Source organism: Balearica regulorum, chromosome 12 (assembly GCF_011004875.1).
Source record: "Balearica regulorum gibbericeps isolate bBalReg1 chromosome 12, bBalReg1.pri, whole genome shotgun sequence".
Classification (NCBI taxonomy): domain Eukaryota; kingdom Metazoa; phylum Chordata; class Aves; order Gruiformes; family Gruidae; genus Balearica; species Balearica regulorum.
In genome coordinates this window covers 15,974,723-16,002,453 of record NC_046195.1, presented here as the reverse complement: position 1 = coordinate 16,002,453, position 27,731 = coordinate 15,974,723, and the positions used below count along the sequence as shown (strand labels likewise).

The following is a 27,731-nucleotide window of genomic DNA, read 5'->3' as shown; positions in this document are numbered from 1 at the left end:
GAAAGACCTTCTGGTTTGGGCGCTAAATCTTAATAAGGGGGTTGTGGGGCTATGCCACAACTGCTTGCAATACAAAAGCAAAATTAGCTTTCAGAGTAGAAAGAAATTTACAGAGAAACCTAGAAAAGTGGAGCAAGAGCTGAAAGCTGATCAGGCAGCTTGAGCTTTTCTCCTGCACTCCTGTTTTATGGTAAGTACTAAGAATGGGAAGTGAAATTCTGTTGTCCCAAGATATTTATAGGATAAGTTTTCTACTTGGAGGCTTGTTCTGGTTCTAGAGATAAGAACAGTATATAGAAGTGGAGGACTAATTATGAAGGGAAGCTGTGAAATGTAGTCTCCTGGGGAGTTGTAAACACATGTTGTAAAAGTTGGGGGGGGGGGGGCAGCTGAGGATAATCTAGGGAATCTGAAAGAACTGAATTCAGCTCCAAATTCCCCCAGCCCTTTTTCTCCTGGAGTGAGGTAAGTTTTATAAAGCCATTTACTCTTAGAAATTTTCTGTGTGACTCTTCTCAGCCAATTTAGGTTGTGAAGGCATCTTGGTTGGTTTTTCCTTTTATGCTTTTTGTGCTTTAGGAAGTGCATAGAGGGTTTCCAGTACTGGAAGAACAGTGATCATTCTGGTTGGTTGGTTCAGGTGCCTTCACAGAAGGTGTGAAAAAAATTGAACTCCAATGAGAATTCAGTCTATTGAGCAAAGCAGTCTACATTGTCACTCTGTTTGATCACTGTGATGTACAGATTAGGGTTCTTGTGTTCATTTGTACTGTTGACCATTGCATGGAAAAGTGATTTTTAGGAAAACACATGGTCTATTTTCAGCTGATATTCTTTTAAGGGACTGGGACTTGGGAAATTATGCCAATACTGTGCAACCGAATTGAGCACCGCAGCCCACAAGTCAGCCCGAACTGATGTTTTCTGCAGTCTGATGCAGTGTGGTCAAGAATGTCCTTTAGTTTTCTCCTTTCCTGTGGCTCAGGACATGAGAAGCTCCAGGCTTCTGGAGTAGACTCTGCTCCAACAGCTGCATACAAATGAGCAGGCTGTGCCTTTTGGGAGGTGTGGGTTGGGAGAGGTGAAAAACGGCTCTGGTTCTTCTAGAGATAAATTCACCATGGCTGGAAAAGAGCTGAATTCTTTTTCATGATTGTGTCAGGACAGCTTTGTTTGTCACAGCTAAGTTATTTATGCCCATGGCTTTAGCACTTTTGAATGCTGCAGGGGTTCTTAGAAAGTTAAAAATCAAATCTGGTGAATGCTATATAGCACTTGAAAATTGCTTATGAAAACAAGGAGTAAAACTGTACATGGCAAAGCACCCAGAAACCCTTTAGTGTGTTTCAGATGGGATACAAACTAAATGGGAGGCAGGAATCCTGGAATGTGTTACAGTACTGGATTGGTGTCCTGGTTACTGGGAGCTTTGGAGACTTGCAGTAACCCGCTTGCTGGGAAATGGTGGTGAGATTCAGTTTTGCTGGGGGTGAAAGCTATAAAACAGGATAAGAACACATCTACTCTTGAGGGTCTCCCTGTAGGGCTGTTATATCTTTAAGTGCTTCAGCCCAAAGTAATCACGAGGGTTATGGTTATACACGGAGTTGTGCTGGATGGAAAGTGTCCCTCTTGCTTTTGGCAGCGAGCTGCAATGGGAAAACACACGGTAGTTTTAAAGGGAGCAGGCAGATGGCAGTGTGTCCCCCTGATGGATTTGGAAACATCCATCTTCAGCTCCTCAGGCTTCCTTAACCTCTACTTGAGACTTTGTCCACCTGCAGAGCCAGGGTCTGGCCAGAAACTTCTTGGCCTCTGTCTCTTTCCTAACAGAAGCTGATGCTAAATGCCTGCTTAACAGGTGCATAACAGCAAGAAGCCAGATCTGCCAGGAAAGAAGGCTTCAGTGTAAGAGAAAATTACTGCTCCAGGTGTACCCGGGAAATTGTTGCTGTTGTGTTTCAGAAGGGAAAGATGGTTGTCCAAAGAAATAAATGATGGGACTCTACAAATTTGTGCTTCATCCACAACAGGGAAGAAATGCTTGGAAACTCAGTACAAGACTAGTGGCCTTGGTTGTCCTGTTGCCCTGTACATAGTGGAAATTGTGTTAGCCATAGAGATGGTGACTGATGGAGGAATAGAAGTTTAGGTCCCTTCTAATGACAGTGCTGTATCTTTCCATCAGTGGAAGCTAAGATTGCTCATACAGAGAAGACATTTCTTGCCTGACCATCAGCTAGTTTCTCACTCCTGACCTTTTATCTCTTCCCAAGCATCCCAGAATACTTTACTAATCTGTGCATGCTACTCTTCCAGTTGCTGTTCTCCACCTGCTGTGCCCACATGCTGCATGCAGCAAACAGCTTGTAGCAAGTCCCTCCTCTGTTGCCTTGCTGTCTTTTTATATTCATTGTCTCTCCACCATGCTGTTAACTCCCTCTGACTGAACTACTTTATTATACAGGCTGAATGTGTTGCTCAGCAAATATCTCTAATGGTACTGAAGTACCATGTGAGCATTAGGAGGTTTTTACTCTTCGCTTGGATGTTACAGTCAAGCTTTCTAGTGTGACACCTGTCCAACCTTCCTTCTTCAATTTCTAGATGCTTACTACAGCTCAAGATGGGGGTGAGGGGGTAGATACTGATAGCTATAGATAAACCGAGTTAGGATGAGGCACAACATGCTTCCCAGAGTCTCTTCTCTCTGTCCCAGGGTACACCTGCTACTTTTTTCCAGCCTCTTTTGTCTTTGTCCTACTTCTCCTCTCTCTTCATATCTTGCTCCAGTTCTGTCTTAAGGCCTGGAGAGCTCATCACTAAGCCCTCCTCTGCTGTGAGAGGCCCAGGTGTGGAGGGGGCATATCCCAGCTGGAGCCTGTTTGAGCAGCAGTAGAAGGCAAGAGCTGCCCTCTATGTCGCTCTTAACCGTGGTCTCTATTGCTTTTAGTGAACTCACCTCCCAAAATAACAGGTAAACGATTCCCAGTTTTGGGAGAGTGGATGAAAACTGGACATCTGCTATGTAAATGTAGACAAGTGCATGTCTAGGGGCTTGTAGCTGAAGACAATGTGGTGGCCCAAATTGGACACTGCCGCTCGGCACCTCAAGCCACACGATGGCGATGTTATTATAGGGATCCCTGCTCCCACCGGTGCTTAATCCAATATTTATTTTTGGTGAGTAATTTGTTTATCAGCAGGCTATTTTAATCTAATTTTGGTTGTATTTGTTATTCCTGACTATCTGTACTTCCCAGAATTAGCAGCTTGCATGTCTTTAAGGAAATTAGCTAGAGCTGATCTCGGAGGCATTTGTTCAGCGGATGTTGAAGGAAAAGGCTAGGGAAATGGGCAGGGCCCTTGTTGCAATGCTTGCCTAGTAAAATTGTAATGAGCAATTTAAAAAGACAGGTTGTGGTGACCCCCTGATCATGCTTATTTCATTAAGACAATTCTGTGTGCTAACAGCAGGTATTGCTGATGGCCTTTCCCCTCTCTTTCTATATCTTTTCTTTCCTCTTTTTGTCATCTTTATCCTCTTGCCTTTCCTTCCCCCCCCCAGCCTTTCATCTCTCATTTCCTGCTCTTTCCTCCTCTTCTGTCAACTAACCTTTATTTAACCTTTCACCCACTGTTTTTTTTAATCAAAGCGTAAGGATTATGTCTTGTGGCTGGTGGGATAAAATAATCAGTGTCGTTCTTTTTCTTTTATGCCAGCATCAAGGAGGGGCAAGTAACTCTGCAAGGAACAGAAAGCAATGTTCTAGTACATAAGCAGATTACGGTTTCTGAAAGGCCTGAACTCTCTATGTCTGAATCCATAATGCTTTGCAACAAATCTACTGACACAGGTCTTTGATCTGGCATCAAAATAACCCTATGGTTAAACCATGTCAGCTCCTGTAGCCAACAGCACGATGCTTGTGATTTGCCTAATACTTTGCCAGGTACCTATTTCTCACCATCAGTTTAAGACTTCTTTACCCACCTCTGGATTCAAACTCCATTATCATCTGGCCCCAAATCTGTCATCACAACTAGTAGGATGCTGTGATCAGAGTTGAATTTTGCAAATAGTTCCTTTCATAATCATCTAAAGCAAGTTTTGTGCCTATCCTTTCTTCCTGAATTTCAGAATGCAATTAGTATTGATACATATTTTTAAGTATATCTTTGAGAAGAACCACTTCATGGTGGGGGAGGGAATTATTTTTGAATGTCCTTTATATTCCCTTCCCCAAGACTGCTCTTCATTCATAGATATATCCCAAACTGAAAGTAACTCAGTGCTCCAGAGAAAAAGGTTGGTTTCACCTCCTGGGGCATGGCAGCTTCTCACTGTTTTGCTCCTCAGGGTGGGTATAATGGAACCAAAGTGTCGAGGAGCTGCATCATTCTCCGTTGACATCCTTAATAGCGATTGCTTACTGCCTTTGTCTTGGCATGGGCAGTGTTTGTGCCTCCAGTGATGAGCTGGCTTCAGAAAATTCAGTGGCTGAATTTGAGCAAGTCTTCCAAATTCTAGCATCCTTATTTGAACTCTTTCAAACCACTTCGGTCAGAAAAATCAAGCTGGAAATCTTGTGCAGAAGGTATTTTTTGTGGATTTCCAGCTTTCTGAGTTACAACCAGGAGACGCTGTGAAGCTGAAAAATAAAGGAGAAAAAAGAAACCTTTTTGAAAATCAGTTTCCATCTGGGGTTGGCTCAAAAGTTTCAGGAGTTGTCTTGTTCTTTCTTAATTTTTACATATGAACAATGTAACAAAAGCAAATTAGAGAAGAATCACTATGTCATAATTCAGTTGGTATGACTGCCACTGAATTGGCCAACATCTGGAACAAAAATATTTTGGAATAGAAAGAATGAACTGTTCTTGTACTGAAGCTGAGTTTGTGGCTGATTCCTGGTCTAGGAGCAGAACATGGCACTTGCAGCTGCTGGCAAATCTTGCCTTGTTCCCTACCTTTGTGCCAGTGTTATTTGTCTATCCTAAATGCCTGCACTCTGAAGTTTACCGGGCACAATGACAATAGTCATCTGGCTTCCAACAAGAGTCGAGCTAATACCAGCTTCTTGCTGGAACTGTGGAGCCCACTGGGTCCAAATTCATCCCAGCACTTGATGGGTGATTAGGTTTCTCCACGAGGACAATCTATTTTGTTTCTATAGGGAACCTTCATGCTTATCTCTAGCAAAAATGGCCTCTCAGTGACTGAATAAAATGTTTTCTCTTTGCTTTATGAGATCTTGCATCTTTTTTTCCCAGAGTGGGGAAGCTGAAGATTGTCTTATTCCTTTCGCTCCTTTAGGAGCCATAGGGTTAATTTAGCAGAGCGTTTTTATCTCCAAAATGTAGCAATGTATGTTCTTGGCATAATGAATCAGCTGAGTGGCATCAACAAAGAGATTTAAGCAGATAGACAGAAAGATAAATATCTCTTTGTTCTGCCTGGTAAGCACTGCATTGCTCATCATATTTCAGGTTGACTGTAATTCAGTTTTGTGATTAAATATGCTGCATGTTTTCCAGTGGTCCCTGTGTCACTGAAATCTGGGAATAAACCTCGTAACACCAATGTAGTGTTAAAAGGCAGGCATTCTTTATTGCAGCGCTGGATGCATGGGGGATAGCTCCACCCAACGTGCATGCCAGGTGATCACCAACATACAGGTTATATAGAATCAAAATACACATATTCATTATTTTCCCGAGAAAAGGCAGTCCTATGATAATCATTTCTAGGATTCATTTCCATATTCTCCTCCCCGTCACGCATGCTCAGTGATTTGAGTCGGTGGCCCTCAGGGGTCTCTGGTGGTCATCAGTAGTCTTGCACCCGTGTCCGCTGGATGACCCCCTTCATGCAGGCATGCGCAGTATCCTTGTTGTAGGTGCACCTGTCCATAGCAACTTACTTCATAAGATTAATATCTCCAACCCTATTGTTCAGTTTGGTAGGGACTCTACGTGGGACATAGCAGCATTGTATCTTGCCACGGTCACCTTGCCACTTGCCACGGTTAGTTAGCTTCATTACCTATTACCTTGGTTATAAACTAATTACCTCAACCTGATTCTATAGTTTCTATTTCACGGCCTCTATCCTACGGTTACACCTGTGTTCCTAGCAAACACTTCAAAGGGGACTGGAATGCAAGGAGGGCTTCAGAAATGTCCACAGAAATGTTGGAAGTCATGAGACTTATCTACTAGACTGAAACCCTAGCTTTAGAGTCTTTCCTTGTCCCTCAACACAAAATTGGTGTTCTGTCAAAACCAGGGATTTCTTTGTGATCCCCTTGCTAATTTATATGCATCTTCAACCATTTGATGCTTCCACACATTGGCTGTGTATCCATGTCAAAAGTTTCTGGTTAACTGCAGAGATTGTGCTGCAGTGCTTACACTTTCACTGGTTGGCAGCACTGCCCTGGAAGCCGGAAGTGGAGGGTCAGCTCTAGAAGTGCGGGAAACTAAGATGACGTTGAGCATTCCCATATCACCCGGCCCAGCCTCAGTGGGTAGAATCGAAACTCTTGCAAAGAAAATACTATGCTAGTGACAGGTTTGGGGTAGGTGATAAAGACAGTGCTCCCTTGTCAGAGATCCCAGAATAAGATTAGGAAGACACACTATTACAGGAGAAGAGCCAGAGATCACTCAGACAGATCTGACCTAATAGTTTGAGTTCTAATCAGTAAATTTAGGTATGTAAAATATTTAATAAGCACAGATGGATTAACAGTCAATACTTTACTATTTACTACATGTAAAGTTAATAGGGGATACAAAGATTATTGTGTAAGCTTACTAGACATATCTTAAATGTTACATGAATGCAAAAACTGTCACTTACCTACCCATCAATGTCTTGTCAAGTAAGGGGTCTCTCTGCATCAAGGGGAAACCTCGAAAGGCATCCCTACTCAGGGGGAGATAGCTACTGTGCAGCCAGCTGCTATGGAGGGAGAGCTCCACGGGCCCTGAGGGCTGCAGATATTTATAGCATAAAGTGGCTGATTTGTAGTCAGATTTTCTGCTGTTAATACAACTTTGGCCGCTTACCAGCCCAGTCTCCAGCCAAACCAGGTTTTTTTGGGTTTGGTGCCGAGTTCTCACAGATAGGATAGCCTCATACAATAGGATTAACTTCAGTTAGGTCTACTTGCTGAGCATCTGCCTGGACCAAAGTTCATTTGGTTCAGACAGGAAGAGCGAGTCTGTCACACAGACCAAACATGAATCAAAATAGGAAGCACCATCCCTGGGCACTTCTCAAAGCTTTGTGGAAGGATAACTTCCATTTCCACTGAACACTGGCCATATCCAGGGAGAAGGAAAGGGACTAATGGAAAAAATAACAGCAAAAGGGTCAAAAGACATAGGACACTTTACCACTTACCACACAGATCATGCATACTCACTCCAGGAGGGGTGGGTTCTTGCTGCCTACAAATCTGTGCATTGCTGCTTGTACTTGTATGAGTGCCAAAATATAGATAGATACCCATGCAGGTGCATCCCTAGATGGAGAGACCAACAGACACAGAGAGGGGGGGAGGCCTCCTTTTTTCCATTCTGCCTTCTGGACATCTTGGCATACTTCCTGCTTCATTTATTCACTACTTTATTGACTATGCAACTGAACAAATGGAAGAAAAAAATAAAAAAACCCCACTGACAGCACAGGAGAGCAGAGGAGAATCAATGAGATCAGACAGGAGAAACAAAATGAATGGGTGTTTTTGCCCCTTCAGCAAGTAATTCCCATTGCTTCTGATCAAAGTGCTGAGGAAACTATAGTTCTACTTCTAACTCCTCACAGAACTGACTATCTCAACTTCACTTTTCAAAGCAACTGTTTTGAACTTAAAAGTGATAAGTACTACAGAAAACATGAGGGGAAACATTGCAAAGTTATTTTGCTCAGCTTCCTCCATGTTTTTCATCCAGTGATAAAACTGAGGCATGGGACAGTTGTGTGTTCTAGTCTCTATGGAGCTGAGATCCAAACGTGGAAGTCTGTCTTAAAAGATGTGAGGAAAACATTGCAAACAAATTTTATGAGAATTTTTTTCTTTTTTTTTTTTTTTAATAAAGTCCCCAAGAAGCTCTACCCACAGTTCTTTCCAATATTTCCCTTGTCCTATCGACATTGATGCAGGAAAGCTTAGACTTCAAGCACTGAATGCTAGCGGCTATAAATCCCTAGATCTAGTCTGATTTCATCTGCCTCTGAACAGTTCAGGGAAGCTCTGAGTCTGATCCAAATTGTCCTTACCTTACACTCCCTGACTCTCTTCTTCTTGTCATGTTTTATATACTTATTGACTTTTACAGAGCTTCCTGAGTAATTCTTCAAGGAAGATTGACTGATCTAAGGGGTTAGTCATCCTGCAGGTTAGTAAACATGACAGCTGGTTGAGGATTAACAGGAAATCATGAATAAAAACTATTGGGATTGATAAAGGATTCTCAAGCAATTAAAGTTTGCTTGCAGAAAGTCAAATAGAAAAAAGAAACGTAGAGTGAAGGTTAAAGGAGAAGAATGACCTTCAACATGCTGACAACCACTGAGCCCCGAAATACAAGATGTACTGGCAGAGTTTTTGTGAGATTATCACACAAGGGGATAAAGTGCTAGAAAGAACTGCAGGCTAAGGTGTAGGAGACTGGGCAGAGCTATGCAGGACCAGAATAGCTGTGGAACCAGCAGGTCAGTGCAGAGGCATGTCAACAGGGTGGTGTGAACATTCAGAGCAGGATTAAAATGAATTGTCAAGTAACAATAGGACAAGGGGTAATGGTTTTAAACTAAAAGAAGGTAGATTTAGATTAGATATAAGAAAAAAAAAAAATCTTTACTATGAGGGTGGTGAGACACCGGAACAGGTTGCCTGGAGAAGTTGTGGATGCCCTGTCCCTGGAAGTGTTCAAGGTCAGGTTGGATGAGGCTTTGGGCAACCTGGTCTAGTGGAGGGTGTCCCTGCCCATGGCAGGGGGGGTTGGAACTAGATGGTCTTTAAGGTCCCTTCCAACCCAAACCATTCTATGATTGGCAAACTGGTCTGGGGGTGCTGTTTGCCTGCTCTGTGGTCCCAATGGTAGAGAACACTGCAGGACAAGACCAGCAGCAGAACTACCTTCCAATCCCCTCTCCAGGTAAGAGTTGGCTAATGTACTGCAGAGAGCAGACTGAGGTAACTTCAGGTAACTTCCTTCCCCTTTCCAAGATCTCCATCTACTTCATCACTGGGGCTGAGGCTTGCTGCCTGCTAGCTGCTTACTCTCTCCATGTCTTCCCTTGTTAGTGATTTTCTTCATGCAGCATCTTTCTGTTCTCTCTCTTAACCTCTAGCTTCTTTTCCTGTCCTGTAAATACCCACTGATAACTTTAATGTTCCAGGTGTGAGAGGCTCTGGTACTTTGTTTAATGAACTGGAAATGAATTGGAGCCTATTGGCTCTGGAGAACCCATACCAAGAGCCATCTGTTGTGAGCTGCAAATGCTGCTTGTCATTCAGGGAGCTGAGCTTCAGTCTTACGCATGCTACCCGGCCCCTCGGATGATTACTGAGTTCCTGACAGCTTCTAATGTGTGTCACAGCGAGGAACGTCAGGACCCGTCAGGAAAATATGTTTAGGCAGAGTTGGTTTGAAGGGGGGGAGCCTAGAGTCAGGTATGGCTTCATGTTTGTCCTGTGGGGCAAGGCAAAGAACGCCGTGGTTGAAGGGATGCATTTTAGAATACTCAGCAGAATTTGTATTTTACGTTCTTAAAATCTTCTCCTTTTAGTCTGATATCCCAGAGCTCCATGATTAAGGGAACACTACAGCTTTGCCTTTTTACATATTGTTATAAAGCTTATTTTAGAAAATATATTTTTTATTTCATTGTCTGTGCAGTAAAGCCTTTAAATATTACCTGAATGTGACCTTTAAAATGTGAGTCAGAAAGCAACAGAAAAGAAGCCCAAACTGCTGTTGCTTATGTTGGTGTTTTGTTAATTTTTAAATACTGTGGGTTTCCAGAATCATTTGATTCATGGCTTTTGTTATATAGGTATGTGGGGGGATACATTTAGAAGTTAAACATAACTTCATTGGCTGTGACAGGATTGTACAGCTACAAGGTTTCTAGATTTGTTGATCTTGGTAAGGTGTTCTCTCAGGACTGAAGTACAGCACTATGTGCAGATTATATGACATGCTCTTGACTAATCTTATTGTTCTTTAGCTTTTCTCACTCCTCAGGAGGCTCTCTGGTTTCAGGAACTGTTATGGTGCTGCAATTGGAATTAAGTTTGTTAGTACTTGGAAGGAGATGTGGGTTCTGCCCTTTCCCCAAACCAAACCACAAAAAAACCCCAAACAAAAACCTTTTTTTTTTTTTTTTTTTTTAAACTTAGACCATTAAGCAAGAATGAGCGGATGATAAAGTCTGAGTTTAAGCACTGAGTGGCCACATGGTTATCAAACAGCATGACTAGTGGAAAGAGTTTAATTCAGCCTTTTCTCTTCATTTTCAGAGTCTAACAGCCGACGGGCAGTGAACAGAGGCTACCTGGGTGGATTGCTGAGGCTCTATCAAGACTGGCATCACAACGATGTCTCCAACAACTACATTTATATTCGTAGGGGTCTCCTGCTCTGCCTAAAGCACATCACCAACATCCAGCTGGGCAGGGAGACTTTCCTTGGTTCCCGGGGTATGGAGATTCTCTTCACAAGTGTAGAGGTAAATGGTGCTTTTGTGCGTAAGTGAGATGGATTGGTAGTTAGTGCTGGGTTCTACCTCACAGTGCAGGAAATTCCATAGTTTTATCCTGAGTTTATATAACATATAAATGAAAAAATGATAATGTTAAAATAAAAAGCATTGACTTTTTCATAGTTAGTATTTCAGAAAAGCTAAGATGTTTCAATTTAAAACTAATTTTAATTCCTACTGAACCTTATAGAAATTCTAATTCAGGCTTTTTAATACTTTTTTCTCCTCCCCTGTGGATCCTACTGTCTGCTTGGACTTTCTTTCCCAAAGAACAGTGCAACGTCTCCACAGAAGCATTGCTTAGGTGTTTCATGAGATGTTTCCTTTCATGTATCCAGATGGATAATTCCACAGAGTCTTTTCCACAAAAAAGTGTTGATTTAGCCAGGCCTCTGCTAATGAGAAACATCCATCAACTGTTTTCAGGAAGCCCAACTTTAATCTTCTGAAACATTAATGTGAGTCCATCAAGAAAAAGATGACATGGTCCTGAGGATGGGATCCCTGTGAGGTATAGAAAGGGCAGGTACCGAACAGTAACGGTTTCCTCTGAGTCTCACCAACGTGCTTCCTTAGTCGTCTTTAAAGAAGTCACTTATGGAGAAACCTTCAGTTCTTGACCCATGTGATTCTGCAAGGAGTGTTTCCATTGTCATTTTCACTGGCCAGTGCTTTATCTCATTCTTCCACCATCACAGACAGAATGAAAAACCTGTCCCCTTCTCCTCCAGAAAATCCTTTTGATCCAGTGTATTTGCTTCTTCACCTTCCCATTGCTGTAATGAATGATTCTCCTGTGACTGAAAGATATTCTTGCTAACAGTAGATGGTAGATTGGTAGAGCTTTTTCACTTCATTTTCCTCATGAGGAATTGACCACTTTTGCTCGTCCTGGCCACCTCATACCATCTAAAAATCTTTCAAGGGAGTATGACCTCTGTTAATGAGAAGTCCCTGGTCTGCAGAAACTTGAATAGGGGGGATGGGAACAGCTGCTTGAGGGTAGCTGTCAGCTTGTTCCCTCTCAAGAGCCATCTACAGCCTATGTAGCTCTCTGAGCTAACATCTCCTGATAGCTCAGCCTGGGAGCAACCCCATGGAAAATACAAATGTGGGGTCACCTTGGGTGAACAAACAGGAAATGACACACTAGGACTCCAGTGAACACTGATAACTCTAATCCTTCCAAAGGTTAGAAGTGGAGCAGAAATGACAGCTTCGGGGGCCTCCAGTTTGTTTTTTTTTTCTACTGTGTGCTAGTAGGGAGATGTTGGAAGGGAAATTACCAAGGTTAGTAGATTCAAAGCTCAATGTTCCTTCTCTTCTTCTTTGGCATATTGTCAGTCTTACAGTATCTCTCCAAGACATGAGGTGTCAGGAGGAGTCTGGCAGCCCTAGAAGGTCTCACTCATATTCTTCCCTACTCTGACCTGAGGTAGACGCTGCTGCTGCTACTAAAATATCCATAATCTTTGTGGTAGACAGAAAATGGGAAATCTATTCTGCCAAGATGAACTGCAGGCTTTAGTAAGAGAGAAAGAGACAGGGCAAGACTAACAACCCCTGCTTGGGAAAGCAATGGTTCTTTGTATGTGTAGACAATATATTAGTGTCTTTAGGAATTTGCTGTCTGTGGTGACTAGCTTTGACCAAACTCTGAGCAGCTAATAAGATTTTAAAGATGTTAAAAGCTGTCCAGAAAAGTTCTACTGAAACTCTTTTAAAAAATTTTAATCTATTGAAATAGTTTTGCCAAGATGGGTTTGTTTTAACAACCTCCAGTGGAACTCATATTTACAAGGCTGGTTTTCAATTGAAACCTCTCCAGCTGCTTATTGTATGGGCTGATGGACAGCTGAAATACCTGAGCTTTTAATAGCCCTTAAGCCTATGTCTTTACAGGAAGAGCCAATAGTTCAAAGACTGTCTCCTTACGTAGTTTAGAAGTGACTGCTACTTTGTGAGGAGAATTTAGAGATATTTTGAGTTCTGCTCCTACCTGGAATGAAAAATAATTTTAGATAATGGAATCATTCGTGAAAAGGAAGCACTTTCTGCTCCCATTTCTTTTTCCAAGCTCTGCTTAGGCTTTCACGGCAGTTAAATGGTATATTCACATTAGCAACTGGCTGGCTTTGTGTGTAGTGACAGAGCTGCCTGCTCTGAGACAAGAAAACAGGTTTGTATCTGCTTTAGGAGAGACTGGTGCATGGAATATTATTTTGCTATTTTATCATTTATCCATCTGACTTCTTAAGCTTACCTGGTCTCTCTTCAGCCTTCCTGTACTAGGATCTACTCTAGGATAATATTATCCTATACTCCACTCTCTGTTTCCCAGTAGTAGCATCCATTAGCATCGTTACCTTTTGCCTTACTATCATATTGAAACCTTTTTTGTATACATCACTTATGTATCATAATATCTGGACTATTCCAGATTCAGTAGAGAAAAGATTGAGTGTGGAAGCTAAAAAGCAGATCCCTTGAATTCAGGTTAGATTTACATGGGTTTTCTGAGCTAAGGATTCACTCTCTTCCCTCATTCACAATATCCCACTGCAAAATAAATGGGCTAGTTTACACACCTACAGAGCAGTCTCCTGTCTATTTTTCAGGTGTCAGTAAAAAAAGCTTTTCCAATACAGTGATGGAACATTTTTCAGTCATCTGTAAACTGTGTTATCTTGGAATCTGTGACCACTTTATGAACAGTAATGAAAATAGTCCCAAAAATTCCATGTAAGTTATCTGCAGGCTTCTTTGCACTTGTAAGCTAATTTGCTGTAATGAAAAAAAAAATTACTTTGAACAGCATCACTGAATAACCCCATGTGTAGAAGTTCATTGTCTGGATGATCATACCTTGCTCTTGACTATCTCAATTCACTTGGCAATGAATTAAGATGGCTGGCCCAAGGCAGGCATTTATACAGTCCTGTGTTCACTGTTCTAGTAAAAACAGAACAGTTTTAGTAAACTATAGTAAGACTGTTCAAGAAAGTTATTCCATTCTCACACGTACACAAAGTTTCCTTATATTCCCTTTAATAACAAGCAAAGGCAACCAAATACAATGTGAAAGAGTGAATAAATTGAAAAACTGGAAATAGAAACCAGTTCTCCTTGGTGTTTGCTCTAACCACAATAAAACTTTCCTTGGAGATGCTTTCAAAATTGTCTTTTCGCTCTCCCTTGTTCCTAACAGCCAGAGATCTAGAAATACATATTACAATTCTTGTAGTGAGTCTTGTAAGCATGTCAGCTTTAGATGATTTTTCTAGTCTCCCTACAGGAATCCTGGTTAATCCCACTGAATCTCATAATGCTGTTCAATCATACATAAGAAAACGGAATAAAATCCTGTACAACCAAAAAAACCCAACAAACAAACAAAAAAAAAACCCACAAAAAACCCCCAAAAAAACAACACAAAAAAACCCACCAAAAAACCCCAAACCCCAATACAGCCATTTACCTGTTCCTGGATCTAGTGAAGTACTTTATGTTCTTTGGTCATCTTCCTGGTTCTGCTGAATATTTTTTTGTCCAGCCTAAATCCTAACTGTGGACTGTCAGACAACAGCACAAAGTATCTGTTCTGCCCATGGGCCTGTTCCATTTTATCTGTGCTGAAGGGATGCAAAAATATTAAATGGTATTAGAATGTATTGTAATATTCCTCTTTTGCCTTATAGAATATTCATGCTGCTTATTTGACTTGCATTTGTGTTCTGATGAGCTAAATCTTAGTCCCAAGCCACTAAAGATAACATGCTGATAGACATGGTGCAGCTTATGAATTTAGGTAGGATGCAACATTGATTAGTCAGCCTCCCTGATGGAGGCTGTGGTATAGATGCACTGTGCTTGGGGAAATCTGAAGGCTTGGTTTTGTGAGCATCACATCTATCAGTTTTAAACAACTTCACCTTTGCGCAGCAGCTGTAATTTGCTTATCCAAACTCTCTGACTCTGTTAAATTGAAGATATACACCTACTATGGTCTCCTGGGGTTCTTTGCTTTTCGTTCTGGGGGGTGTGTGTGTGGTGTTCTCTTTGCAACAAAAGACCAAGGAGTTCACTTGCATAGCATGGTAATAAAAATACAAAAATATTCTATGTCTTCAAAGTACATCTGGGCGCTCATAGCTCCTTACACTTCTAATTCGTACTCTAGGTTATAGGAGTAGACAGTGTGGGATACTGCAGGAATTCAATATTTTATGACTAGGTAATATATAGTGATCTTTCAGACTAACTATTGGGCCTAAGGCATAACTATATAGAATACACTGGGAATGCTCTCTTTGAGCACTGTGTATAGTGAAATAATGGTGCAACTGTGCTAGCTTACCTGTGTTAGTTTTGACATGATAGCTCTGGCTGTAGTTGTGGTGGAGAAGCAGAAGCACAGATTTTAGCATGTGTTAGCAGCCAAAATATATACATGGGCTCCCTGCAGGATTTTTTAAATTCTGTATTAAAGAATATATCTCTTCGGTGCTGCTGCTAACCTGTGTTAGCTAGTATATTTTAGCTATCATACATTCCTTTAATATACCCTGATTATAATGTCTTAGAGCATGTCCTGAAGCACCACATCTACACAACTTTTAAATACCTCCAGGGGCGGTGACTCAACCACTTCCCTGGGCAGCCTGTTCCAATGATTGACAACCCTTTTGGTGAAGAATTTTTTCCTAATATCCAACCTAAATCTCCCCTGGTGCAACCTGAGGCTGTTTTCTCTTGTCCTATTACTTGTTACTTGGGAGAAGAGACAGACATGCATCAATGGAAGTCCCCTGAGGTCCATGTTAGACTGTATTTCTGTAAGAAATTGACTGCAAGAATTTGAGGTCTTACTATTCCAGGTAGATTTCTTTAATGGTAAAAAGGAGGAAAAAAAAAACCACACCCCAAAAAGCAAGGAGGGAGCAGGAAAAAAAAGCCATAAATATAAAGATTTCGTATACCAATCAGAAGAATGCCTCCGCTCTGGTTTATTGTATAGGCAGGTCAATTGTAAGAAACAATTCTTAACATTGTTCTCCTTTGGTTCCTAGGACTGTTTATCTTGCAGAAATCTGGATCCTATCATAACCACTGTGACTCAGATTCTGAGGAAGTGTCACCCGAAGGAGCCTCTACCTGTTGCGACAGTAAGAAGTTCCTATTCCTTCCCTCTTCCTGGGAACGCCAAGGTTGAACGTCCATGTGAGGGATCTGAAGGTAAGTGCCTGAAGGGTGAGTTCAATAGGAGGAAAAGGAGCATGACAAGAGAATTAAATGTGGGATCTGGGGAAGGGAGTCTCAGTACCCTAGTCCTGAGGTTTAGAGTTAAAATTAATCTGATGGCCTACAGTGTCACTCAGTAGAAACGAAACTACTCGCAGGTCTTCTCAAAACATGGAGACTCTGTTTGAAGAATAAATGAGAAAACTAAAAGGAGCAAGGAAAAAAAAAATAGTCCTCTATTATGCAAAAAACAATGGAACAGAATGGGCATAGCAGAGGCTGGAGATGCCATTGCTCCACAATAACAACAGAGGAAGAGATAGTTGTACTTGTGCATGACTATTTGAGGTGGGAACACTGCTCTGCAGCTTTTTCAGTAAAAAATGGCAGGAAGTATTATCCTTTTTCCTTTTTAAAATAAAAACAGATAACAGTCACGCTGTATAAGTAAAAGATGCGAGCACTTACTGAAAAGCAGAACTTAAGCACGGGCAGGACAGCCACTCCACAGAAAAAGAGAAACGGTAGGCTCCGTGATACACACAAGCAATTTCTCTGTTGCTTTCAGCTTCATATAGAAGATGCTCAAATACTGTAATAATGATAGCAGTAAACCATCCTAATCTAGATAATACAGATTAAGAGCATCCTGTAATATAATTGCAGCCAAGCAGAAAATCTCTGTATTGCTTTGTAATATGAGTTGGATCCATATCATGGTGACATTTGTCATGGTTTTGAAAGGCAGTGCTTGAGTCCCAGAGAACAGAGCTTTAAAAAGTGGGAGATTTAGTGCCAAATTCATTTATACTAGATTAAAAAATGGGATCTGCTTTAATCAGGGTTATGGTGGGTTGTAGTTTGAAGGCGTGTGGCACACGCAGGAGATAGCGCTTATTTCTTTGGAGGCCTGAGAGGGATAATAGGTTGAACGCCTCTGCCTCTACCTCTTTTCTACTTCTGCAGGTGACTATGAAAGTGATGGAGAGGAAGAGCCTGAAAAAGACCTAGATAATGAGGAGAGTAAGGAGGAAGTACGTATATGAGCCATAGTTTCCTTAATCATCCACACACTGGAAAGTAAAACTTTTCATTGTCTGTTTTGACATCCTGATAACCTAAGTAGAGAATGTAGATATGCATGTGGTCCTACATACACTACACAAATAATAGGATAATGGAAGGGTACTTGAAAGAAAAAAAGAGAAAGCACTGACTTTCATTGAAGAGAGTCCCCTGCATTTATCTTATTAATTGCTGTGCTTGTCACCCAGGATGGCACGGGTTTGGTGACTTCTCTGTTCATGCAGAGAGACTGAGCAGCGACTGTTAGAATCACATGCAGAGTCAGGGATAAATGATGAATCTTTGATGCCAGAAATGGCACTTTGTAGGGGACAACTAAATTGTAACCTAGGAAAGACTAACCCTCTTTGTCTTCCCATATCAGAGCATATTTGGGCTGTGCGTCTACCCTAAGGAAAAGGTTAGTTCTTTTAAGCCACAGCTGGGCCATTTGAACCTAGATTCCTTCTTTATTTGCTGCTGCACACAGACAAACAATATAATGAATTATTCAAGACTTTTCTGACTTCTCCTTTTGCACTCTCCATCATGACCTAACTGGGGAGAAAAAAAACCCAACCAAACAACAGAAAACCCCCAAAACAAAAACCCTCCTCCAAAAACTCTAACAGCTGAGGATGACAGTGCAAACTTTCTTGTTGTGACAATACATACAAGCACATACGCTAATGTGAAGGAGTGAATGCTGCTAATAAGTCTTGTCCACATAAAGTGGTTTGGGAAGGCAAATTAAAGACGTGAAGTTGCGAATACAGTCTAATTAGATATGATCGAGACTTTTGTGGAAGGGCATTTTCATTACTTGCCCTGTCTTTTTCTCCTCAACTATTAAACTGCTGTCACACAACAAAAAAAGGAAGTTAAAAACCAAAACAAAACATATTAGCTCAGTGTCCTAACTTGCCCCTGTCTGACTGTTTTTATCTGAATATTAGAGCTTGTCAAGATGCTCATTAGGAATAAGGTTCATAGTGAATTTATCTCCCTCTTCAATTAGTTATTTATTCAGATACAGGTCCTATATGCCTCTGAACTATTTCATTATTCATAAGGATTTACCAAGTAGATGTGAGCAGGATTTTTTTTGCCTAAGAACTTGCTCTTAATGAGTTTTAAGTACTGTTTGTCTGGTGTGCTGGTCATATATATCCCAAGACAAATCTTTCTAAAGGGAAAGCAAGCAGGGAATGGATAATGAACTTTCAGTTTACCTTTATCACTTGCACAATGTTTCCTGGTATTGATGTGATTTACAAACATTTTCAGATACATGACACATATCCATGCCTACTAGTAATACCAACCAAACTGAAACTTGGCTCTACACTTCCATCGGTAACTGTTCAAACAGTTCTATGAAAATCAAAATCAGCACATCAACCAGCTATCCTTCTCAACTCAAATCTTCAGCAAGTTTGAAGCTGCTTATGCATCATGATGCTGTTATTGGCAAATCCTTTTAAAATGACCTCAAATACTCTGTGGAGCTCTTCATTCATTGCCTTTTTAACTAGGCCCAAACAGCAGTTTAAACTCTGCTTTGCAATACAAGTGTGGCTCAGGGTTTGAAATGCCATGGACGCTTTGCATTCTGGCAATTTTTTTTTTTCTTTTGATAACGGCTTCAGAAATTAGTCTATCAGGAGCAAATAACTTTTCTGGCATTTGCTGGGGCATACTTACTGATGATTTGTTAAATTATCTGAATAATGCTGTAGTGTAATGGTCAGTCATCTTTGCCAGGTCTCCATCTTTCCCTCTTGCCCCATCTTTTCCTGGTTTCTTATGCAATGACTGAATGCTTGACACAGTTCAGGTTTGGTTCTTGTATCTGATATGGAGGAGGTTGCACATCAATGCACAGTTGCCTTTGTGAAAGTTTCAGATATGGATCTTGTCCTTGATTTGTTGATAGTGGATATCTAAAAAACTTTTTTCATATAAAAATATCAAGAAAGTTGGAAAGTATAGAAGATAGATTGAACAAGTGTTTCACAGATTTTTTTTTTTTTTATAAACAGCATTGAGAGATAAAAATAAAATAAAAGCCTGCAAATAAAATTGGTGCCTGCAAGTTCAATGATATAGATGTGGGCCCTTCTGTTTGATTGGTAGGCACTCAGAGAAACCATGTGGTTTTCTATATCAAAGGTAGAAGTGTCAAGCTTTCTAATTTCGCTGATAGCCTGGGAGGAGAATTTTGCCTTCTATATACTTTGAGAATTTTCTTGCTAAATATGCATTTATTTGATTATTGTTTCTTTGAATCAGAATATTACCAATTATATCTTGAGGATCTGTGCCTACTTGTTTACACCACATAAGCAAGGGAATGGTTGACATGCTCAGAAATAACTAGTAGTTGTTGGTGTCTCTTATTTTGAAACCTTCCAAGCTGAGGTGCTTTTAAAAAGGTTCAAGTTTCAGTCTTGATGTTTTGGGGGTTTTTTTTGAAACCGTCTTTTCATGGTATCTCTGCTTAGATACGCAAATTCCAATAGATCAAATTCCACTTTTTCATGATGTAGTCTTTCCTCTTGTGCTTCTGTTTTCTATTCCATAAAATTACTTTAACAGTCTCCATGAGTATGGGAAGAAGAGTTATAGGACTCATTAAATGAGTCTATCATTAGAAATCAAGGGTATTATGCAGAATATTACTTTAACAGTCATCTTGTGGAGCACGTTTAATATATGTGCTTTTCTAATTCTGCTTTTGTAGGATTATGATTTGGAGACAGATGTGAACAAATTAAGGTTAAGGCCAGTGCTTGACTGGCCAGAGGAAGAGCTTGGACAATATGAAGCAATGTGTCCGGAACTTTCCCATAATTTTCAGGTACTGTCATAGTGCGGCTTCCTTCATTTGTGCATGTTCAAGAGTTTAAGAAATATTTGAAAGGGAGCACTGACAAGAGATAACTAGACAAGGCTATTGCAAAAAGAAACCTAGATGTCTTATAGGACTGGATAAACAAAGATTAAGAATTTTTGCTATAGTTGATGGGTGTGAATCAAGAATGATAGAAAGGGACTGATGTTGTTTGGTGTACATTTAGCTGGGTATGGATTAAATAAGCACTATTGAATCAGTTGCCACATGAGAAATCTGTCAGATAATAATTTGCTGGCAATTTCAATGGCAATATCAAGATCAGAATGAGATGTGGAAACTAAATACTGTCAACTAGTTTTTTGAAGGAAGTGATGGAGAAGATTGCACCACTGCTGAGTGAAATGCACAGTTCCAATCATTGTTCTGTTGCAGTCTGGGAAAAGAGATGGAGTATTGCACTCATTAGAAGTCTTGGAATTTGGGAGAGCTGAAAGCCGTGATTCAAATATGAATCTAGAAAGAACCACTGGCTTAATGTATCTTGTGTAGACACAATGTTGTGACACTTACTATGACCATAAGTAGCCAAACGGGATTAGTTTATATGCTTGCATGAAGACAGGGGTGGAGTTTTGCATGACAGATTGGCCTCCTTTAGCCTGCTGTAACATTTACAGTCTAAAAACATGTCTTGCAAATTATCTTCCCTAATTTGTTAGAACAATCGGCTTTGGGTGGAGATGACTCACCCAGATGACTCAGTCTGATCCTTTTAGTTTTTGAGGACTACTGTTGAAACAGCTTTATGGATAAAGAAATTCTGGCAGGTGGTCCATGGACTGATTTTACTGTGGTTGTTTTATTGGACGAGTACAGTTTTGAGAGATTTGTAAATATTTTTTCTTTTTTCCTTGAAAGGTTTCTTCTGGAAGGAGGCACAATCTGTCTTTAGTGTTTTTTAATTTCTTCTGCTTTTTAAATTTAAAGGAGCTTGAATCAGAATCTGAGGAAGAGAAGAGCTTGGAGGACAGGACTGAGAGTTTTCCCTCTACTCCCTCTCATTTCATTCCAAGTGCTACTTCTGTGAAACATCCAAACTACAGATGGAGAAACCAAAGTGTCACAGAGATGGGACCAGAGCCAGGGGAAAAGGATTTCAAAGTGCCACTGCAGAGCTGGACAAAGAAGGAGAAAAGCAGATGGGATCCAACTGATGAAAAGAGAGACATTGCAGAAACATCCCAAGATGCAGACTCCTGTGAAGAGGAAGATCCAGCCAGGAGTCACGCGCTTACTTTGCATCCTCTCCCAATAGAGGCTGCTTGGTACAAAAAAATATTTTACCCTGAACGTGAGGCCTCGATCAATCCTAGTCCTGGAGGGAGGCTGGAGAGCTCAGACATGGTGATAAATCTTCTGGAGAAACACCAAGGGGATATCCCATTCCACAGCCCTCGCTTCTACGTAGCTAGGGCCAAATGTGTTAAGTCCATATCAGACTACAAAGACTTGGCTTTCCCTGATTTCTGGGGACACCAGCCACCTCTTTCCAGCAAGCCCTTGTTGGAGCGCAAGGATGGGGTTCAAAGGTGATCGTGCTTTACTATAATTACCACATTCTTGGGCTCAAAACTTGTTTCTGTAGTTTCTGACTATCATATCTGTGAATGTTTTAGGAAGTTATAGAATGAATTTTGGGCTATCCAGTGATTTGTTGCAAGGCCAAACAGCAGGATGATTTGATTTAGGCTTTACTCCCGAGGAAAGGAAAATGCTAGCTGACTGGATTACGAACAGGATTAGGAATCAGCAGGCTTATTTCCTATCTCTGACATGGAATTTCTGTGTGTCAGCGGATGCATTGTGAACTGTCTGTGCGTTGCTTTCTTTGTCTCGTAGGTGAAGGTGGTAGTGGCAACCTTGGAGTGAGATTTTTATGGCTTCTGTGAATCCATAAAGACCCCCCTGTCTCATATTCCAAATTGTTATTGATTAAACTAGTTATTGATAAATTTATCAATGTAGCTATGTGTGTAATGGAACTCTAAGCTGGTCAAAGCTCTGATACAGATTTACTAGTGACTTTTCCTTAAAGTAAGCAGACCAAAACCCAGAATGACCTGTGAATCTGTGACCTTGTTAGAACACAAGTGAGAACAAGTTCATTTTGCAGATGGAGGAGACTCTGTGTCCTTTCAGGATACGTTTTTGCCTTCAATCTTAATCCAGCCATCTTTAGTGTGTGCAACAACGGGTCTCATCTGGCTTTTTAAGGAAAAATCCTTTCTGTCCTCTCGGAGCTGCGTGTCTGTGTCAGGTTGTTCTCGGGAATCTCCCTGTCTACCCTTCTGCTGCTGTGTCACTTCTCACTGTGCCTCTCGCTCTTTCTGGTCCGTGGGGTCCTCCAGAAGCTTCTCCTCCTTCCCTAGCATGTGCACCTGCTTCTGGGAAGTCTCTCATGAGCTAGAGAGCATCAGGAGAGTCAAGGTAAGCAAGTGGCTTTCCCTCCCTACTGCCCAGCCCATTAGGAGAAGACAACATATATGGTATGCAGAAAGAAGTAAAACCAGATATCCCCTATGGCATACTGCTAGAGGATGCTGTTTTTTTCTCATGTTATTTTAGGTGTTCAGATGAGGAGAAAGCTGTGTTTGGGAGCTGTGCTGGGAGAGGAAGCTCTTCTTATTGCTACCATTTTGTCTGTTCCATGCATGGCTGTGTGCAATGACTTTACATTTCTTTTCAGTGGCATAAAGAATTACTAGCAGATACCAACGAGGCTGGATTCTGTGCTAAACTTTAAAGTTAATCAACACTAATCAAATGGCATTTGTGAAGACTACTGATTTCGGACCTCTAGAGAGATAACGATTGTTTCTGCAGCAAATATAAAAGCTAAAAATCTTATTTAGAGGCAAAAGCACTCTACCATCTTCTTCTTGCACTGTTGCTCTAAAAGATTTGCTTTTATGACTGTAATAACGTGTAAACATACAACTAAAATGGGAATAATCATATCATGCTTCAGGGCATAACATGATTGCTGCAAAGGTCAGGAAGACAATCTGGTGTTCCACATTTGATCATCTTTAGGGATCAGAAAACTTCAGTTTAATAATGAGTAGAAATTAGCTTGATTTAGAGTCAAGATTCACTATGAGACAGACTAGTAGGTTTATAAGTTATGGCAGATATTTCCTCACGGGGCAAGGCTGGCCATTTGGGAGACTGACGTTGACTGGGAAGAACTGGGGATAAATCAAACTTGACAGAATACTGTAGAGAATAAAAATTTTAGAAAATCAGTCACTTAACCCAAAAGGCAACTTGTTGTAATGGGAAAGCAGGAGCTTTCTCATGGTAAAAATAATTAAAAAAAAATATACACACAAATGAAGTTCATCTGGAATTAGCACGTGGAAGTCCTCTTTCTTACCAGTCCTTCAAAAGAATTTCCTAAGCCTCTTCATATTTCTTCTAAAAGATTACGCTATATCAAGATTTCTCAGTGTCATTACAATTTTTTATTCTATTTTTTTTTTCCCCTAGGGAGAAAGTACTAGATGACGTTCGCCGCTTAATCCAGCCTGGTGATGTGTTAAGCAGAACTGTTTTTGATTTAGATGAGCCCAGGTGAGTAACTTAAACTGAATACTGTAACCAGGGGCACTGTCAGTGCTGGGTTAGGCAGCAAGCTCAGTTTACTTGTTCAGCTCTGATAAATGTATAGAAGAAATAACCTAGGAGGTAAAGGCTCAACAGGAAAAAATATGCTGGAGGAGTAAATTCCTTGCATGTGGCTCTGGGGAAAGTGTCACAGGCTGTAGATGTATCCTAAAAGGTGTGGCACTTATAAAAGGGTTCTGAAAACCATATATCCAGCCTTGTGAACTGTTTTAAGTGCTCGACTATGGCCAGCAATTACGGTCTTTGAGAAGGTGTAGCACAGGGCAGTTGAGAGGTTCCCAGGTATGAAGAAATTGTGTTCAGAGGAAGGATGAGTGACTCGGAGAAAATTCTTTAGAGGAAAAAACGTGAAGGACGGTTTGAAGTAGGAGAAAGTTGTGAAGTTGTTCAAGATGAATTTAAGGGTTTCTAAGCTTTAGGAGAAGGAAACTATATAGATGAAGGAAGAGTAAATGTATAGCAATTCTCTAAAGCTGCCTTGTGCAATTAATAAACTAATGAGAATAACTCAGTGTGTAAAGTAACTGGAATAAGGAATGTAAATGTGAACTGGGACAAAAGGGAGTATTGAGAAATGAAAAGATGATGTGATTTAGAATCACTAAGCAACAGTAGAGAAGAATGCTGCATTGGATAGGAAGATCTTGCTTGGGGTCTTGCTTATAAAAAAATAAAAAACTATTTTAGTGGACAGAAGATGCTGGGGAAAGCTTGACTTTGAAGCAACCTGTTATAGGTATCCTTGCTTTGATTTACTGCAGTCACTCAAGCCCAGGCGCCCCGGGCTGTCTGACATTCTTCTCCAAGTTTGAATCGGGAAACCTTCGCAAAGCCATCCAAGTGCGTGAGTAAGTACGCCTGAGGCAGCTGTGTCCCAACCTGCCTTTCTGCTGTGACCACGGTGTGAAATGGTGGAGTTCTCCTGGGTTTGGGAAGGGTTGACCAAGGAAGCAGGTTATATCACACAGAGCTTGTCATGCTTTCCAACACCTAGATGTCATGAAAGTAACAAGAGTGAGAAAACAGAGCTCAAAATGTCTTGAGATGACTAACACAGTGTCAGTATTTAATGGTGTATCTGGGCACCAATAGTTTGATGGTGTTCTTTGACTCTCACTGGTTATTAATGAATTCGATTGTGTAGCCTGTTGTCTTCAGCAGGCTCAGTGGAAGACTGGTTGGGTGTTGCTGGCCACCATTTTTTCTGATCTTTCTTTACAGGTTTGAGTATGACTTAATTATGAATGCAGATGTGAACAGCAACCAGCATCACCAGTGGTTCTACTTTGAAGTCCGTGACATGAAATTAGAAGTTGCCTATCGCTTCAACATTATCAACTGTGAGAAGTTCAATAGCCAATTTAATTATGGTATGAGTCTTTTGGGAATTGGAGTATTCTTCTGTTCACAAGAATATCTTTTTAATACCATAAAGGTTTTGAACTTTCTATGTCTGTAAGGGAGACTGTAAGTTTAATCTTATCTGCCCTGAAATCCACTGGAAGAGTTACTTTAGATTTGTCAAAGGACCTTTCTCTATCCTCAGGAGGACTGATAAGTAAGCTGAATATTGAGACCTGGGAGAAGATTGGGGGGGGGTGGGGGGAAGTCAGTGTTCTGTGCTTGGAGACCAGAACTGAGGAAGAATGGCACTGGGGTTGGGAGAGAGGAAAAAAGATGGTAATTTGGAATTGAATGAGCAGCATAGGATTGGACTGTGCTTCTAAGATTTAAATAAATGTAGATAATCCTCAAACAAATATTCATGATTCTTTGGGCTTATCCAGAAAGACATCTTTGCATTCAGACCTGCTGAGACATCTACTGATGTTAATGATAAAAAAAATTTCTGTTCCTTGCTGTCTTTGAGCTCCTGTCATAGTGTGTGGTTCAGGAGGAAGGCAGCATTGCTCAGAAATAGGCAGGGCAAATCCCAGCTTTCAATGTCCATTTTAGAAGAGAAATTATTTCTTCTGCATGAAGACTGTGGGTTGAATTCTTAGCTGGTATAAGTTGGGTTTTTTTATTTGTTTCCATGGAGCTGTGTTAATTTACGCTGGCTCAAGACCTGACTCAGAATGTTTAATAAGCCCCTAATATCAGACTTTGCATTCCTCTGAAACCCTGTGGATACAGCCTTTGACATCACCAGGAGGACTCTCTCAGGATCAATGTACCTAAAACAAATAGCACTAGGAGCTGGAATGACTTGTCACTTGTATTTGTGAAACTGGCTGGATGAGTGGCATAATGAATTATAAGGCATTTGCCCTTTAACCCTAAGGACTGGAGTTCAAGTATCCATAGAGATCCCAAATGAAAATGAATATTTTATTTTTCTGTCATCTTATTCTGCTTCCCTGAATTACCAAACAATTCAGTGTTGGTGTGTCTGGTAGCAGCCTGAAAATGAAGTACGTTGAGGTCCTACTGTAAACCCCGATAAAACTTCTGATATAGCCACAAGTAGCTTCACAGCTAGAGATTCTGGCTCTTATTGATGGAAGTTGACTTGCTATCTGCTAGTCTGGCTGTTGTCGGCATTTATAATCTCATTTTGTGCACCTGAAATTGTACATGACTCACATGTTCAAGCGTGCAATGACAAATATATTTGGAATAAAAATGTGAAAATACCATCCGGTGTAAGGAGGCTAAGCCATGGCTTGCTTTTGTATGGCTTGTATGTGGGATGGCTGTAAAAGCAACTCTTCTGTGGGTTTCTTCTGCTGCTTTGAGAGGGCAGCGAAGCTCTAGCTTATCTGGCTTGGCTGAGCGAGGCTCGTTACCCCTTCCAGCACATTCATAATATTTACACAGACTGTTGGTAAGAGACGCTGTTTATTCACGACATTCCCCGTGCACTTTTCTGGGCTAGCACCCGTGCCATAATACTAAAAGCTTCTAGTTGTGATGTAGTGCCAAAGTGCCAAGGGTGGCTATACTTTACAGCTCCTGGTTACTGATCTGTTTTGATTTTTCCCTTCCCTTTTGCTCTTGGCTAGATGGCACTGTGTAATTTTCGAATTGGCAAAAAGGATATTTCAGGAAATAGTTGTGACTAGGAGCAGAGCAAGTCAGGAGGTGCAGCCTCCACCTCTATCCTTCCCGCTTTTCCACCAACTTTCTCTACCATGGGAAATAATGAGATTTCATCAGCAGCCTGATTTGTGTTTGTTTTGTAAAACTGAATGTTTCCATAGGGAAAGTGGAAAGGAAAAACTGTTGGGCTTTTGTTTTTTTTTTTTTGTTTTGTTTTGTTTTTTTTAATTAAAATGAAACAGCAGACCAAAATCAACCGTTGCTCAGAGGCAGTTTGGTGTGTGTATCCTTTGGACTCAGAGAAGGCAGGAGCTGGAATTTGGGTTGTTGAGAGCACTGCAGACCTTTCTTCAATACGCTTTCACAGAAGCACCACCAGCGTCCTTGCCGGGCTCAGCTGTGGCTGTGCTGGGTCCACCCCAGCTGGGTGGCACCTCCTTGGGGGGGTGCAGGCCACCCCTGCAGCCCCCAGCTGCCAGCACCTCGCCAGGGACACCCTGTGCTTTGCTGGTGAGGGCAGGATCCTTAGTGTACCTGAAAAAGAGCAGGCAGGTGTGTAGAGCAAAGGAGTTTGATACAAAAACTGCCTGCAGATGGGCTGGCTTCATGGAGCTGCAGGTAATGTATATGCAGCTCAGATCAGAGAGAGCCTCGTACCTCGGGGCACGAAATGGTGATATTTTGGAGGTCAGGAAGAAGTCATCTTCTGGTATAATACAGTACAAACATGGATGCTATCATTATTGGCATTTATGAGATATAGGTATTATTTAAGTCTAATGACAAGTTTAAAGCCTTCTTCTAGTTTTGCTTGCTACTTTCTGAAGGTACGGTACTGGATGCACCATATCTCTAATGCTGTGGTTGGATTAAGGTTTCAATAATAGTGCATCCAAGCATAAAATATTGGACTAACCAAATTACTGATCTTGTTGATGCCTTGACTCCTATTCTTTTCTTTCCCTTCCTCTGTTTGTAAACAGAGTAACTTGAAGTCCTCCTTTGCAAAGGCCAGTAGGATAATTTATTTTCTAATAAACTCCATTCAGCTCACTTCTT

General features: G+C 41.0%; 1 protein-coding gene across 1 annotated transcript in view; it reads left to right on the top strand.

Annotated features, from left to right (window-relative positions):
- Positions 1-27,731, top strand: part of AGBL1 (AGBL carboxypeptidase 1) — a 269,330-nt gene that overhangs the window by 30,497 nt on the left and 211,102 nt on the right. The window contains exons 6-13 of the mRNA XM_075764872.1: positions 10,539-10,747; positions 15,850-16,015; positions 16,988-17,055; positions 19,830-19,946; positions 20,931-21,532; positions 23,493-23,576; positions 24,392-24,478; positions 24,852-25,000. Coding sequence (XP_075620987.1) covers positions 10,539-10,747; positions 15,850-16,015; positions 16,988-17,055; positions 19,830-19,946; positions 20,931-21,532; positions 23,493-23,576; positions 24,392-24,478; positions 24,852-25,000 — 1,482 coding nt within the window. The remainder of the gene's footprint in view (positions 1-10,538; positions 10,748-15,849; positions 16,016-16,987; positions 17,056-19,829; positions 19,947-20,930; positions 21,533-23,492; positions 23,577-24,391; positions 24,479-24,851; positions 25,001-27,731) is intronic.